This window comes from Herpailurus yagouaroundi, unplaced genomic scaffold (genome assembly GCF_014898765.1).
Source record: "Herpailurus yagouaroundi ecotype Mexico unplaced genomic scaffold, PumYag 159, whole genome shotgun sequence".
Lineage (NCBI taxonomy): Eukaryota > Metazoa > Chordata > Mammalia > Carnivora > Felidae > Herpailurus > Herpailurus yagouaroundi.
This window is the reverse complement of record NW_024412400.1, coordinates 54,154,978-54,170,446: the sequence shown is the minus strand read 5'-3', so window position 1 is coordinate 54,170,446 and position 15,469 is coordinate 54,154,978. Positions and strand designations below refer to the sequence as shown.

At 39.5% G+C, this 15,469-nt stretch overlaps 1 protein-coding gene across 7 annotated transcripts in view; it reads right to left on the bottom strand.

Moving 5' to 3' along the window:
* SCHIP1 (schwannomin interacting protein 1) overlaps nucleotides 1-15,469 on the bottom strand; it is a 761,580-nt gene that overhangs the window by 17,754 nt on the left and 728,357 nt on the right. For all 7 annotated transcript variants that reach the window (XM_040480610.1, XM_040480611.1, XM_040480613.1 and 4 more), the window contains one exon: nucleotides 10,805-10,923. In XM_040480610.1, coding sequence (XP_040336544.1) covers nucleotides 10,805-10,923 — 119 coding nt within the window. The remainder of the gene's footprint in view (nucleotides 1-10,804; nucleotides 10,924-15,469) is intronic.

Below are 15,469 nucleotides of genomic sequence, written 5' to 3'. Positions count from 1 at the left end.
CGGGAGATCCTCTTGAAGGGCAGCAAGAAACATTTTCTTATAAGTGAACGTTTCTGGAGATGGACTCTTTGATTCAACCATTCACATCCCTTCCCTGCCCGGTCTGGGCCCCCTTCTTCCCCCCTTGGATCTGCAGTAGATTACAGACTCGGAAGTAATTGATATACATTTAAATGTCTGTCTTTTTAAAGCCAGACTGTTTAATTACTCCTCTCGGCCCAGACGGGTTTAAACTTGCATCCATCTGACCTGCTGATGAATTTCAGCTGCTTGCCGCTTCCTGAGTTGGGTGATCATGTTCCTGTGTCTGGGGTAAGACATGGCAGTTGGAGAGTCATGCCTGTGCATGTGTTTGAGGAGTATGACTGGATTTGGAGACACTCTCCACAGCAAATTCTTTTACGCTCTTCAATACTGAATCACTGCTTTCACCACTTTTTATATCATGTTTAAAAACAGTTGGGGCTACTATTTAGGCTTTGTTGTAGAGTAAGCTTTATCTCGAAGACATTCTCTTTCATGATTTCATGTGGGGTCACTCAAATTATATGCAGTCATTTAAAAGAATGCAGTAGATCTGCTGAATTTCATTGATTCCATGAAGCACGGTTGTTCATATTTTGGCGTCTTTAAAGTCAGCTGTCTCACGATCTCAGCCACCCAGGCGGCTCGTGGCATGACTGTTTCACTGAGCTGTAGCCCCCTCAGCCAACAAATCAGTTAAGGACCACTAATGAAGATGTGGGCTCTGGCAGTTCAGATATTCGTGCCTTCTGATAAGAACAGGAAAGCTCCAGCATCAAAACCTGCAGATGAAGGACCAATGGCTTGAAAGGTGATGCACAGCATCTCCCAAGGGCACAGAGGGTGATGTTGTGGGGAAAAGCAAAGACGGACAACTCTGAGGAAAGTGGTTAAGTGAACAATTGGATTCTGAAAGTGGACTATCTTAACCAATGTATTTTACACATTTTCTTTTTTTTTTTTTTGTATGTACAAGACATAAGTGATAAAAGTGGATATCCAAATAAGTTTAGAAGGCTTCTTTCAATAACTAAAATAATAATTCTAAGTGTTAAGGAGGCATGCATCACCATTCAATTGACAGTGGTTTTTCAAAATATCTTCCATGGGTTTTTAATACACGTAATAATCCGAACGAGAACAATCTGAAGGAGGGGCACCTGGGTGGCTCAGTCAGTTAAGCGTCTGACTCTTGATTTTGGCTCAGGTCATGATCTCAGGTTCATGAGTTTGAGCCCTGCATCAGGCTCAGCACTGACAGCACGGAGCCTGCTTGGGATTCTCTCTCTCTGCTCCTCCCTCAGGCGTGCGCACCCTCTCTCTTTTCAGAGACATGTAAAAAAATTTAAAGAACATTCTGAAGGGCACAGAAATTTTTTTTTTTTTTTTAAGACTGGACAACAGGACTGTGTTAAACCTCTAGATGACACAGCTCACTTGTGGTCAGTGGGAGTTTTCTTGTAGCAGCGAATCTTCTGTAAACTCTCAAACGAGTCTGGTCTTCATGTGAACTGCGTGTGTCCAGACACATGTGTGCAAGCACCGTCCAAAGGGAGCGTAAACCGCAGTAATAAAGTAATAAAGTCATGATAACTTGTCAAAGATGATGCGCCAATGAAAAATCATTCCTAGAAGCTCTTTTAATTAAACATTTAGCTGTCCACTGGAGCCATTTTTAAATATAAAATGCAGCCCTGTGGCCTTTTCCTCCCTGCCTCCCACCCTTTCGCAATAGCTCCGACAATTGAATTCTCATTGGTGATAATAAAAAAATTCATAAGGCAGGGTACAGCTGGTTCTGCCTCTAGCAAGATGTCAAATTTCGCTTGCACAAAATTAATTGCACCTAATTAAACTGGGGTCATCGGCATTATTGTAAAGTGAGGCTATTTATTAGACAAAGAAAATCTCACAAATACCAATTTGCTCTTCTTTCGGGTTTGTGAAAGAGAAGAATTGCTTACATAATTAAATTTGTTTTGCCATTTTAATCTTATTACTCCTCAAAAGACCCACTTCACATCTTGCTTCACTTTTAAAATTGGGTGATATTTTAGAAAAGTAGAGGTAATCCTTGAAGGAGGGCATCAAAAAATGATAGGTTTTCTGTATGCAATAGTTTGTAAACTACCGTTTACTGTGACGTGTATCTTGGAATTACTTACATGAAGGGTTTCCTAAGCAAATTATTAGTTCACATGTACGAGATTGAGACGAAGTTTAAAAGATATGCTACATGTTATAAATAGGTTGTGACCATATGCACCTATTCAAGAAAGATGCCAGTGAAAGCAAATTCCACTGTGTTGAAGTAGGACAACCTCACCCATGCTGGGTATATATGACTACACTGCTTATTTCTTCCAGGAAATAGTACAAAAATTATTACTGTTAGAGACAAAGGGATGATTCACTTTCCTGGCAAAATGATGCTTGTTCAACTTGGGATTCCGTGGCAGATTATATATACAGATTCTCAGTTCCTCATATTCAAAGCTCCTGTGAGTCAATTTCTTTCAAGCCTCTCTGGATCACTGTTATCTGTCTAGCTGATACAACCCCCTGGGCTATGGTGCCCCCCTTCCCGGCCCCTATCCCCACACCAAACACAAAAGAAGGTGGTAGGTATCTATTACTGGTTTTGTCTTAGTCGTTCACCAATAAACCTACAAGATCAGGAAAGAAATGAGTTGGCGATATTGGAATGGTTGAGATGAGTAAACAGTAATCATTATTCAAACCAGCTGCTCAAAAGCTCTCTGGGGAATTTCTGTTTTTCATAATATTTACAATGTTCGGAGAGAAGCGTATAGCCTATTTTGGCTACACCTTCCCATCGTATACTTTATGAAAAAGACTACATTAAGCTGTATTTCTATTTATATGTATGCAAATAAAACCTATCTTGGGGTAGGGTAAGAGGTAAGAGACAGGTTTATTTTGTGGTTGCTCTGAGAAAAGGAGAATGCAGGCTGCACATGTTTTCTCTACAATGTCAGATCAGGTTGTATGTCTGAAAAATGAAAGGTTTCCTAGAGGCCCATTACTAATGACCACTCTGTCTTCTGTTCTCATAGCAGCCAGGCCAGTTTGCATTCCTTTAATAATGCTGAGCTACATAAACTCAGAATCCAAAATATAATGATGATTCAAGATTAATGTGGTCAATGAAAAATATTTTATAGCAAAGTATAATACTAGTAGTAAGAGAAAAGGAATATTTTTTTCAAGAACATGACTACACTGAATATTTCTTAGAAACCTATTTCAAAAATATAGTTGGTAATTCACTTTCCTCATTTCCCTATAAGCCTTTGTAAAGCTTTCGCTGAAACATTTTCAAATAGGAAAAAACAACAAAGGTCATAAAGTCTCAGTTTGAAAAGGTTGATTATGTGTGGATTTTGAAGAAAGAAAAAAAAATGGCATTTCCTATATTTGCTACATTTTGGTATAAGTCAAATTTAATAATTTGAGTTATGAAGCAATATAAAAAATTCCTTTGCTGCAGTATTAGGCATGAAATGTCTTTATGGGATTATTGGAAGCCTAGCCTACATTTAACAGCTTGTCACTCTTTTAAAAAGTGCTCTGGGAGACAGCACCAATTAGAAAAATTCAGTGGGGCTGAAATGCAAAAGACAATCGAGAAGGACTTACACTTGCAGGAGCAGCTCAAACATGTCTTCCCAGAAGACCCTTCTGTTACTTCATGATTTTCCACACAACGTGCATGAAGTTAATTCTTACAGGTAAATGCATGTTCTTTAAAATACATAAACAGAATTCTATTATTTTGCCAAAGGTCCCAAAACTGGGGTGGGTCTCGTCTTAAAAGTAGGCTCAGCACTTCAGAATGTATTGCTTTGGGCCAATTAATTTTAAGCCCTTGGCCTCATTTAAAATGGAGCCCTGAGCTCTTTGGAATCACCCAGTCGAAAAGATTTACCTGGTTCTGATTAGCTAATAATTCAACACATGTACTCTGGTACATTTTGGAGCACTGTATTAGTGGGCTTGAAAGTTCTAACATCCTTCAAGTCCTTTTGTAAGTAAGAGGTGAGGTATTTCTAGCTCAGTGAAAAATTTCAGGGATTGTAATAGGTTAGAAAAACAGGGATGGGGAAGGTGGGTTATACAACTGCAACTGAACATTTCCTGAGGCTTTTCTCTTACATTATTACTGACAAGGAGGGATGATAGTCTTTGCAGACTTCCAATTTACAGGGAAAAAGTGATATTTCTTAGAAACATTAAGTCTCATCATTAGCCATCATCTTAAAGGGTATCCAAAAAGTCATTGTGTTCTCACAGAGTATGATCTCATCCCAGAATGTGGAGATGAAAACATCTGAAAAAAAAAAAAAAAAAAAACACCCAGGATATAAATAATATTCCTTATGGCAAGTCAACAAGTGTAGCTTGTTATGAGTGACTGTGAAGTACATATATGTTTAGATAGCTGTGTCTCCCACGGGGGTAGATGACTCAGTGATTTTTCCAAGCTTGCTCTGCCTGAAGAGTTTCAGGTGGGCTTTGGGGGCGTGTAGGGAGTGATGGAGAGAGGCAGCGAAATGGAGGCTTGGTGAGGGGCACTGGAGCTAGGACATGCAGAGTAGCACTGAAGGGAAATGAGAAGGGGAGGCATTTTCTGGGCAGGGGTATCCCAGACCCTCTTCTTCGGTTATCCAGAACCAAAGGAAGATGGCTTTGTTTTACACATGGGATTTCTGCACAGGATTTTATTTGAGAAGATACTTCAGCCATTAGAAATAATGAAAACCTGCATGATACTTCTAGTTCAACATGGCATTTTGAACATGGGCATTTGTCAACTTGTTCTTCTGAAATCCTAGTAAGATAATATTAAGAGAAGAAAGAAGGTACAAACCTCCTCAGACAAAGAAAGTGGAAAAGGAGATAATAGCGCACAAGAGAGTTTGAAAAAATGTTGGAAGATAAAATGAGGATGTGTGAGAGGTACTTGAGTTAACATTTCAATTTGCTGGGTGCTTGCACAGATGGCTGGTAGAGGAAGCCCATGCATTTATTTGCACTGCAGAGTCCAGACACGCTCAGGTCCACCTGAAGGTAGGGGAGTGGGGTAGGACTACACACAAAGAAAAACTGACTGAACAAACTGGAAGGACTATCAGACCCTCTGTTGGCCCCATCTACCTGTGGCCTGGCAGAATGAGGAAGTTTACTGTCTTGCGAGGTTGAACCAGAGGAGCTCTGAAACATGGCACACTCAGACACAGCTAACATGTCATATGGAGCACCCTTCACTGACATCAAGGGAATTAAGTAACATTCTACATGTTGAACCTTCAACCATTCCCCTGCTAGAGTCTTAAAATACTGGCAGCCAGGCTCAAAGCTCCTCAGGACAAGGTTGGAGAATTCTCTGTGGCAACTTACCATCCTTTTATGTAGATGCCCCCTAATGAAATAGTTGCATTTTTATTTGACCATTCGAAGGGGAAGTTCACCATTCTTTAATTCAACAAATATTCAGTAACTATGTATTAGGCACTATTTAGGCAAGAGTTATGGTGGTAAACAAAGCAGACAAAGACCTGCTCTCTTGGAGCCTATATAGACAAAGAATGGATTAAAATACATACACATATATACATACACACAATATATACCTATATATATTATATATATTATATGATATCAGATAGTGATAAGGATCACAAAGAAAAACAAATCAGAGAAAGAGGATAAGCAAGGTAAGAGGAGAGGAAACTGTCAGGGGAAGGTCTCTCTAAGGAAACAATATATGTCACCAAGCCCAACCAGAGAGCTTGCCCACAGGATTTAGCATTTTACACTGAATTGTTGATGGAGAGAAATCAAAACAAAATATAAACTCAGAAAAAATCATGGACAATGTAGAAATCAGAAGAAAATATCTTAAACAATTTACCTAAAATTAATATCTACAATAAAATGAGGAAGTATTTCAAAAATTTTTGAAAAGTTAAACAAAATGGACAAAATCTTAGAAAAATACAACCCATCAGAACTGACTCAAGAAGAAGTAAGAAGCGTGTACAATCTTAAAATCCTCCAAAAAAGGAAGCAGTTAAAGCAAATACACAAAGTAAATAGCAGGCCCAGATGGTTATACAGGTGACAAACAGCATATTATGCAGACTTTTCTTAGACGCTGCAAGAAGGAACAGTAGCCAACTTATTTTTAAGCCAGCACAGTCCTGATACAGAAGTGAGGAAAAAAATACTATAAGAGAAGAACACAGCAGACCCATGTCACTCAAGAATCTAAATGTAATAATCCTAAATGAAACATTACACAAAAAATTCAATACTATCTGAAAAAAATCCAACAAATTTTGCTTTATACTAGGTATGCAAGGATTGTTCAATATTTTAAACTATACGTGTAATTGATTAATATATTAACAGAGTAAATCATTTAATGACCTCAAGAGATGCAGAAAAAGCATGTGATAAAGTTAGATACCTATTCATGAAAAAAATTCTTTGTAAATTATGAATATAAGGAAACATAATTAACTCATAAAGAGAAACATTAAAGAAAACCTAAAATTTACATCACCCTAAGTGAGGAAACATTAGAAGTGTTCCATTTAATATGAGAAATGAGCTAAAGATTCTAACTACTACCATTTTTTTTAATGATTATTTTTGAGAGAGAGAGAAAGAGAGACACAGTGTGAGCATGGGAGGGGCAGAGAGAGAGGGAGACAGAATCTGAAACAGGCTCCAGGCTCCGAGCTGTCAGCACAGAGCCCGGTGTGGGGCTCGAACCCATGGACTGTGAGATCATGACCTGAGATAAAGTTGGAAGCTTAACTAACTGAGCCAACCAGGTGTCCCTAACTACCACCATTTTTGATTCTCAATATATTAAGGTCCTAACCCATACAATAAAAAACAAAACAAAACAGGAATGAGCAATGGAAAGCAATAAATGATAAACAAAGCTGCTCCTTTTGGATGATATTGTTTAAAAATCCAAAAGAATCTACAGACAACTTTATGATAAGTAACGGGAGGGCAGAAAAGTAATAGAAACAGTATAATGAAGTGGATGGATATAAGATTAGTATACAAAGTAAGCTGCATTTCTGTTCAGCAGCAAAACAATGAGAACTCATTATAAAAGAGAATTTAAAATATCAGAATGTCAAATATCTAGAAATAAATACTATGAAAGATGTATAACATCTCTACATGAAAAATTACAAAACCTTATTAAGAAATATTCAATAAGATCTAAATAAGGGAGAGAAAGGCCATGTTCATGGGTAGGGAGATTTAACATTCTAAAAATGCATTCTCGCCTGACTTGATCTATAGATTCAATGCAATTCGAGTCAAAATTCCAAGAGAGTATTTTGTTGAACTTGATTAGAGGATTTAAATTTATATGGAAGAATAAAAAGCAAGAAGAGTTAGCATATTTCTGAAGAAGAAGAGGAAAGAGACTTGCCTGTCCAGATATTAGGACTTATTTTGAGGTTACAATAATTAAGACTTTATGGTATTGGTGCAGGGATAGAAACACTAATGAAACAGAATGTATTCCCATTAATGTATAGTATATACAGAAGTGGTCTGTCGTCTCAGTGAGTAAAAGAAAGATTTTTTTAATAAACAGGATGGAAAAAATGGTCATGTAAATGGAAAGCGATGAAATTAGACATCTCCATAACCATATAAACTCCTGATTGATTATAGACTTTAAAAAAATCAACACTCTCAACTCTTGGAAGGAAATCTAGGTTAATGTCTTTTGAACCTTGGGGTAGATTTTTAATACAAGACACAGAAAACATGGACTATAAAAGTCTGATAAGAAAGAACTCTGGTCATTAAAGACACAGTGAGGAAGCAAAAAGACAGGCCACAACCTGGGAAAAGATATTTGTAATACATACAATATATTAAGGATTAGTATCATGACTATAAAATGTTGATAAAATCAGTTTTATTTTTATTTAAAAAAAATTTTTTTAATGTTTATTTATTTTTGAGACAGAGAGAGACAGAGCATGAACGGGGGAGGGTCAGAGAGAGAGGGAGACACAGAATCTGAAACAGGCTCCAGGCTCTGAGCAGTCAGCACAGAGCCCGACGTGGGGCTCGAACTCACGGACCGCGAGATCATGACCTGAGCCAAAGTCGGACGCTTAACCGACTGAGCCACCCAGGCGTCCCATAAAATCAGTTTTAAAAAGCATAATGAATCCAACAGAAATTGGACATAAGACCCAAACAGACATTTCACAGAAGGGGAAACCAAGACGGCTAATAAACACAATGAAATACCATTTAATACCAATTCAATTAACAAAAATGTAAAAGAGATTGACAATATGGTGTTAGAAAGACTATGGATCCATAGGATCTCTGAAACACTGCTGGTCACAGTGTAACCACTTTGCAACCACTTTGGAGGACACCTTTGGCATTATCTTCTAGATATGAACATTCACGTGTTTTCCTAGTAATTCTGTTCTTAGGTGAACACCAAAGAGAAACTCTTGCACATGGACAGCAGGAGACATGTACAAGAGTGTTTATAAGCAGCACTGTTTATAAGAGCAAAACCTTTGAGACAAACTCAATGCCTATAATCAGAAGAGTGGCTGAGTAAACTGTGATATATTCACACAGTGGAATATAATATAGCAGTCAAAACCATGGACTGGCAAAGGGAAAAATGGGGGCAATTTTCATTTCAAGACAAACACTAAAGTTTCTCAAGTAATCACAGTTTACTACATGGTTCAGTATAAATAATCTAAGATCTTCATAATGTAAACAGTGAACTGTTATTTGACCCCAAATTATGAGACATTTATAAAGGGAGGATGGGGGGAATACACAGATTTGTCTGTGGGAGGGCTGTAAAGGACGTGAATCACAATTTTCTATAGCTGGCAGTTGGTAGATGGTTGTTTAAAAGACTAAGAAAATAAGCATTTTACTTAGAGGTATACAGGTAAATTACCAAAAGAAACAGTCAAAGAGTTAAAAGTTATTGTTTCTGGAGAGTAGGACAAGATAGAGACAGATGGGACAGGTGACAGTTACTTTTATTTTGTGTTGTTATTATACACCTTGTATTTATCGTTAATTTTATTTTCAAAGCCATATATGCATGTGTGTGTGTGTGTGTGTGTGTGTGCATAACTTTGATTTTTAAAAACAAAAACCTTCCATTTGGGCCAGATGAATATGATTTTGCTGAGCAGAGAGATGGGGTTTCTAGAAGCAAACTCTTTGGTGCTCTGGGGAATATTAGAGAAAAGCTATAAAAGATCTATACATATGGTCAAATCTCCTCATTTTACAAAAATGAAGAAACAGAGGCATAGTAGAATAGAATTTATTAAAGTCTCAAAATGAGAAACTGACCAGGACTAATCCTCAGGTCTGCAGGTCCCTAAGCCAGGGTTCCTCCTGCCACATCCTTACTAGGAGGGGAAAGACGTGCTTTCTGGCAAAGGGAAGGCTTACCTTCTGGCTCTGGAATGACACGGGAGAAAAGTGAGGGAACTCTAAGAGATCTGATAGGCACCCGGCTGAGGCTTAGAGGCTGTGACTGTGACTCTCGTCTCCATGTCTGAACCCACAGCAGTGACTCCTACATGCGCGTATGTGGGAGTGTGTGTGCTTTCTGATTTTTGCTGATTCAGATGAGTCCCTAAGGATCAGGCTGAAGTACAAGGCTTACTGAAAGCCAAATAGAATAGATTTAAGCAGACATTAAAGTGTCTAATTCTGGACATCAGAGGAAGGAGAGTGGAAATCTGTTGGTTGAATAAATGCATGAACGTTATCATGTGTCTCCCACACCAGGCTTAACATGGCAAATACAGCCAGTATTTATCCAGGGAGCGATTCATACGCATATTAAAGTTTGGGAAGCTCTGGTCTACAGCCCTGTTTTCTAGGTACAATTAGAATTTTAATATATCCTAACTGGAATTAAAAGCTATGCAAATGACCAATGGTATCCTGAAATAAATTACAATAAATGAGCAATGATATCCTGAAATAAATTAAGATAAAGGAATAATGCCTGGAGGACAGGTTAAGCACTGCAATAAACATCAAACGATCAAAGTGGGAATTGTATTTCTCAGTTACCAGTATTCACGGCAATCAAATGTTTCAGAGAGGGGGGTGATGCTGGATGCTTCAGGACTGCTTAATGGAAAATCTGGTAGTCTGCCACACTTCTCTAAGCGACCAGCCAGCTTGATTAAAAGTGTGGCTTGATGGGGCGCCTGGGTGGCACAGTCGGTTAAGCGTCCGACTTCAGCCAGGTCACGATCTCGCGGTCCGTGAGTTCGAGCCCCGCGTCGGGCTCTGGGCTGATGGCTCAGAACCTGGAGCCTGTTTCCGATTCTGTGTCTCCCTCTCTCTCTGCCCCTCCCCCGTTCATGCTCTGTCTCTCTCTGTCCCAAAAATAAATAAACGTTGAAAAAAAAAAAAAAAGTGTGGCTTGATTCTCCCATCACAGAGAAAAATCAGAATTGTGTCTAGGACAAAAAATGAAATATAGAAATATGACCACAAGTGGCTGGGCGAAAACTAAAAAGCAAAAAACAAACCCAACAGGTGGGGAGGGGTCTGTTTAGAATCCAAATAAAGGTGGTAGTATTGTGGGGAAAAAAATACTCAAGGGTTTAAAAGGGATCTTTTATTAAACGTATAGTCGGATGACAAAATCCATTAGGTACATATCAGAAAATCAACTCAAAAGAACACTCACCGAGAGGAAAGGCTTGGCTTCCCACTTTTGCTACAGCTGGTATAAATTCCTGGGCCATCATCAAAGAAGCTTCCAAGTGCCAACTTCTGTCGGATAGATTCTCTCTCATTTTTCTGTGCCTAAAATTTCAAGAAAATAAAAAATGCTGATAAGTGGGCAGACACAGGACAACTATAGCCTAACTGCTAGGTTTCTTAGAACTGCAACCTTAGATGAAACATGAATAGGCCACAGCACAAGAGCGTTTGAATTATGAGGAGTTGAAATTAAACCAATCTTTCCTGGTTTCACCTCTGCAAGCAATTTCAGTTCTTCAGAGCCTTTCAGGATCACGGGTCTAGGAACTCACCATGCTGGTACAAAGTGATTCTCACCGGAACAGAACTAGATTATTTGGTGCTGTAATCCTTCTTCTTACCTGCTAGAGGAAAGTCGTGGAGGGCAAGCACTCTGTCCTAAATCAAATCACTTTTACCCCAAATGTGGCCTTTCCCCAGATCGTGTCTTCTCTTCTGTATATCGTCCCTTCGGCCCACTTTCTCTATTGCAAGAATATTAATTCATTCAGCCAATATGCACTGAGCCTCTACGAGATGGCAGGTGCTATGTTACAACGCAGAACACAGCCCAGGATGGGTGATCGCAGCCCCTGCCTGCATCCGGCTTATAGTCTTGATGGGGACTACTGCTTCTGTTCGAGAGCTACCCTTATCTCTCCAGGTCCAGAACACGAGCAACCCTAACAAAGGGCCTGGAATAGCTGGAGGATTCTAACTGGGCCCATCTGTTTCGCGTTTTGATGAGAAGTCAGGTCGGTGTGCATAGGAAAAGGATGTGGGAAACTACACTACTGTGATAATTTGGATATGTTTACAACACTTGGCTTCCCATAAAAGTCCCATAAAAACTCACCATGCTGAACTTTTAAACCCTTTAAACAACAGGGGAGAAGATTAGAAATGATTTCTTTAGTTAAAAATAAAACAACTACAAAAACAAAGATAATGAGTTAGAAATCCTGGGGTGACAATGAGAACTTGGTTTTCTGTTCTGGGGCTGGCTGGCAGCAGGGCCGTCGGATGTTCTGAGCAGCAGGCTGACGACTCTAGTGAGCCGATATTACCAAATGCAGCTCACGTGACTGAGTGTGGCTGTGGAGGGCAAGATGGCCCTTGAACCTCCCAATGAGAGGTTCTGGAGCCACATCTGCTGCCACTGGTACCCAGAAGTTACATGTGAAAGCTCTGAGCTGTCACCTGAGCATCACTTCGTCAGTGATGAAACGCACACCCTGTTGGAAGGGTGGGCTGAAAATTGGCCTCATTTCACCCCCAAGTTAAGGCAGGGTACTATCGGTCAAGGCTGTTCTAAAATGGTGGTTGCTAGCCACATGTGGCCATTCACATTTCGATTAAAAATTAATTAATTAAAAGTTCAACTCCTCAGTCACGCTAGCTGCATTTCAAGAGCTCCACCGTCACAGGTGGCTACGGGGCACCATATTAAACAGAGCAGAATAAAATATTTGATAGCACAGTGCTGGCTAAGACAGTGGTTCTCTTTTTAAATTTTTTTTTTTTAATTTTTTTTTCAACGTTTATTTATTTTTGGGACAGAGAGAGACAGAGCATGAACGGGGGAGGGGCAGAGAGAGAGGGAGACACAGAATCTGAAACAGGCTCCAGGCTCTGAGCCATCAGCCCAGAGCCTGACGCGGGGCTCGAACTCCCGGACCGCGAGATCGTGACCTGGCTGAAGTTGTACGCTTAACCGACTGCGCCACCCAGGCGCCCCTAAATTTTTTTTTTAACGTTTTATTTATTTTTGAGACAGAGAGAGACAGAGCATGAACGGGGGAGGGGCTGAGAGAGAGGGAGACACAGAATCGGAAACAGGCTCCAGGCTCTGAGCCATCAGCCCAGAGCCCGACGCGGGGCTCGAACTCACGGACCGCGAGATCGTGACCTGAGCTGAAGTCGGCCGCTTAACCGAGTGAGCCACCCAGGCGCCCCTCAATTGCCAGCTTTGACAGGCTGCATCAGAATTTCCTGCAGTCTTTAAAATACACACCCCAGGCTCCAGCATCAGATATTTACTTTAAATAGGTTTGCGAACTTCTAGTTCAAGGAAAGCTCATCTCTCTTCTCCTTTTCTTTCACATTTAAAATTTTTTCTTTATTTATTTTGAGAGAGAGAGAGAGAGAGACAGAGAGAGAGAGAGAATCCCAAGCAGGCTCTGCACTGTCAGCACAGAGTCCGACGCAGGGCTCAAAGGCTCAAACTCATGAACCATGAGATCATGGCCTGAGCCACAGTCGGACGTTTGACCAATTGTACTGCCTAGGCACGCACCCCTCTTTCACATTTTTTAATCCATGGAAACCATAGTGTTCTATCAAGTCTCACACTTAGTGATTTTATCTGTATCTATTTATGCAGACAGCCCTCCATTCTGGCATGCACCAATGGAACCGTGTCATACTTAAGAGCCATAGTGCATGTGTGTGTGTGTGTGTGTGCGATACAGCCACAAAGTGTAAGAGTGCTTTTATATAGTTACAGAGGTAATGCTGATATCATATTGTCTGCTGAGCTAGCATAGAATGGATCCCGCGAAAGTAACCATAAGGTCGTAAGGGGAAGCAAGAATGCTTTCAATTTTACTAAACGTTTGCAATTGTGCTGCCGGAAATTTTAATTAAAGCAACCTACCCTCCCGAATATGCGGGCTGGCACTTGTGATGGTTCTGCCAAAACAGAACCATTTGATAGCATCTGACATCTTTATAAATTCGTTTCAAAATCCCAGCATCTGCCATGCAGATTTAGCACAGTGAACCTATTTCTTAATTCATGTAGAATACAAAAGAGATTCGCACCCAACAGTCTCTATAGTCAGAAAAGTGTTGCGTGAAATTGAGTATCCAAAAATAAAAGCAGCAGATAACATGAGTGTTAATGACTGATGTTTAACAATACACTGGTGCCCAACATTAGCCTGGAAGAGGTTTTATTTGAAGAAAATACCTATCCCAGGTGTGAATGTGTGAACACACACTTGATTCCATGTATATCTTTCCTAATGTACTTGGTACACTACAGCTATCGATATTAGAGAAGGCCTTAAAATATTTCTATTTACATTAATTACAACCCTTTATACTTGGATATTGTGATGGACAGCTTGAAGAGGACTCTTTTGTAGTACACAATCTCTCACTCCTCTCCCTTCTCTCTCTCTTTCTCTGGATCCCACTGAATAGACCAAAAGAAGTATAAATAATATAAACATCACCCATAAATCAAACACTTAGATACAGATCACAGCTAACATTTTGGGATTTTTGGGATAGTTCTTTTTAGTTTTTTATCTTATGTGTGTATTTTTTTTTCCTTTTTATAAAATTGGGATCATATTGTTTATTCATTTTGAGAGTTTCCCTCATGCCATTTAAGATTCTTTAAAAATACAATTTTTAATGGCTGTTTATCATTCTGTCCTATGGAGTTACCTTCTCTTGTTAGTCATTTGGGTTGTAGCCAATTAAAACTAACACAGAAGTCTGCATTTTTACATACATCTCTGCCCACATGTCTGATTCTTTCCTCAGGATAAGTTCCTGGAAGTGGAATTACCAGATCAGCTGAGTGTGAGCATTTGTTGAGGCTCCTGACACATTTTGTCACATTGCTCTGGAGAAAAGCTGTTCCAATTTACATGCCCAACAGCAACGTAAAAGGGTGTGGTATTCACTATATCCTGGCTAACACTGAGTACTTTCACTGAAAAAAAAAAAAAAAAACAAAAAAACTTCTGTTGGTTTTGATAGTCAAAAAGTGGTATTCTTTTTGTTGATCTCCTTGATTACCAGTGATATTAAATACTTAAAATTTTTTTAGTTACCGTACTTGCTTTTCTCTGAATTACTTCTAGCTTTGCTTATTTTTCTATAAAGATCTGAGGAGTTTTGAAATTTTTATAGTAAGCATATCATTAGTCCTTTTGAGTTTAAATCTAAGTGTTACGTATTTACGTCAATCACTCCCTTTCTCTGAAATGTCGTTGACGGCTTTGTGTGTGGAAAGCCCTTCCCAGGCTAGAGGTAAAGGATCTCACTGGACGTTAGAGGATTAAATGAGAACATTTATGGAAACTGCTAAGCATCAGTGGTGGTGATGTAAATGTATGATAAATGGTAGCTATTATGGCTAATCCTACTATAATTCCTGCTTTGAAGATGAGGAACTGGAGGGTGAAGGAAGGTTACCTTATTAGTAGATGGAAGAGCTAGGATTCAAGTCCATCTTTCTGGTGCCAGATCTTTCTGCTCTTCCACACTGATGAGTGAGGTGTCTGGGCAAATAATGGTGGCCGCCATGTTTGGAGATATGATGTAGGACTGACAAGTTATGGATCTACTTCTTTCCTGAGATGGGGTGTCATGTGTTCTCAGAAAAGGAGAAAACACTTGACTGCAAAACATACACACCAAGGCCCAATCATAACTGCAGATATTTACAAACAAATACCTCTCATCAGAGCCACTCTCCTTGACACCACTGCTTAATCTTCCTTCTGGAACAAATGCCATTCCTAACATTTCAAGTAACCATGATTCAACTGACTAGTAAAACAGTTTTTCTCTTAAAATTCAACAATTGGAA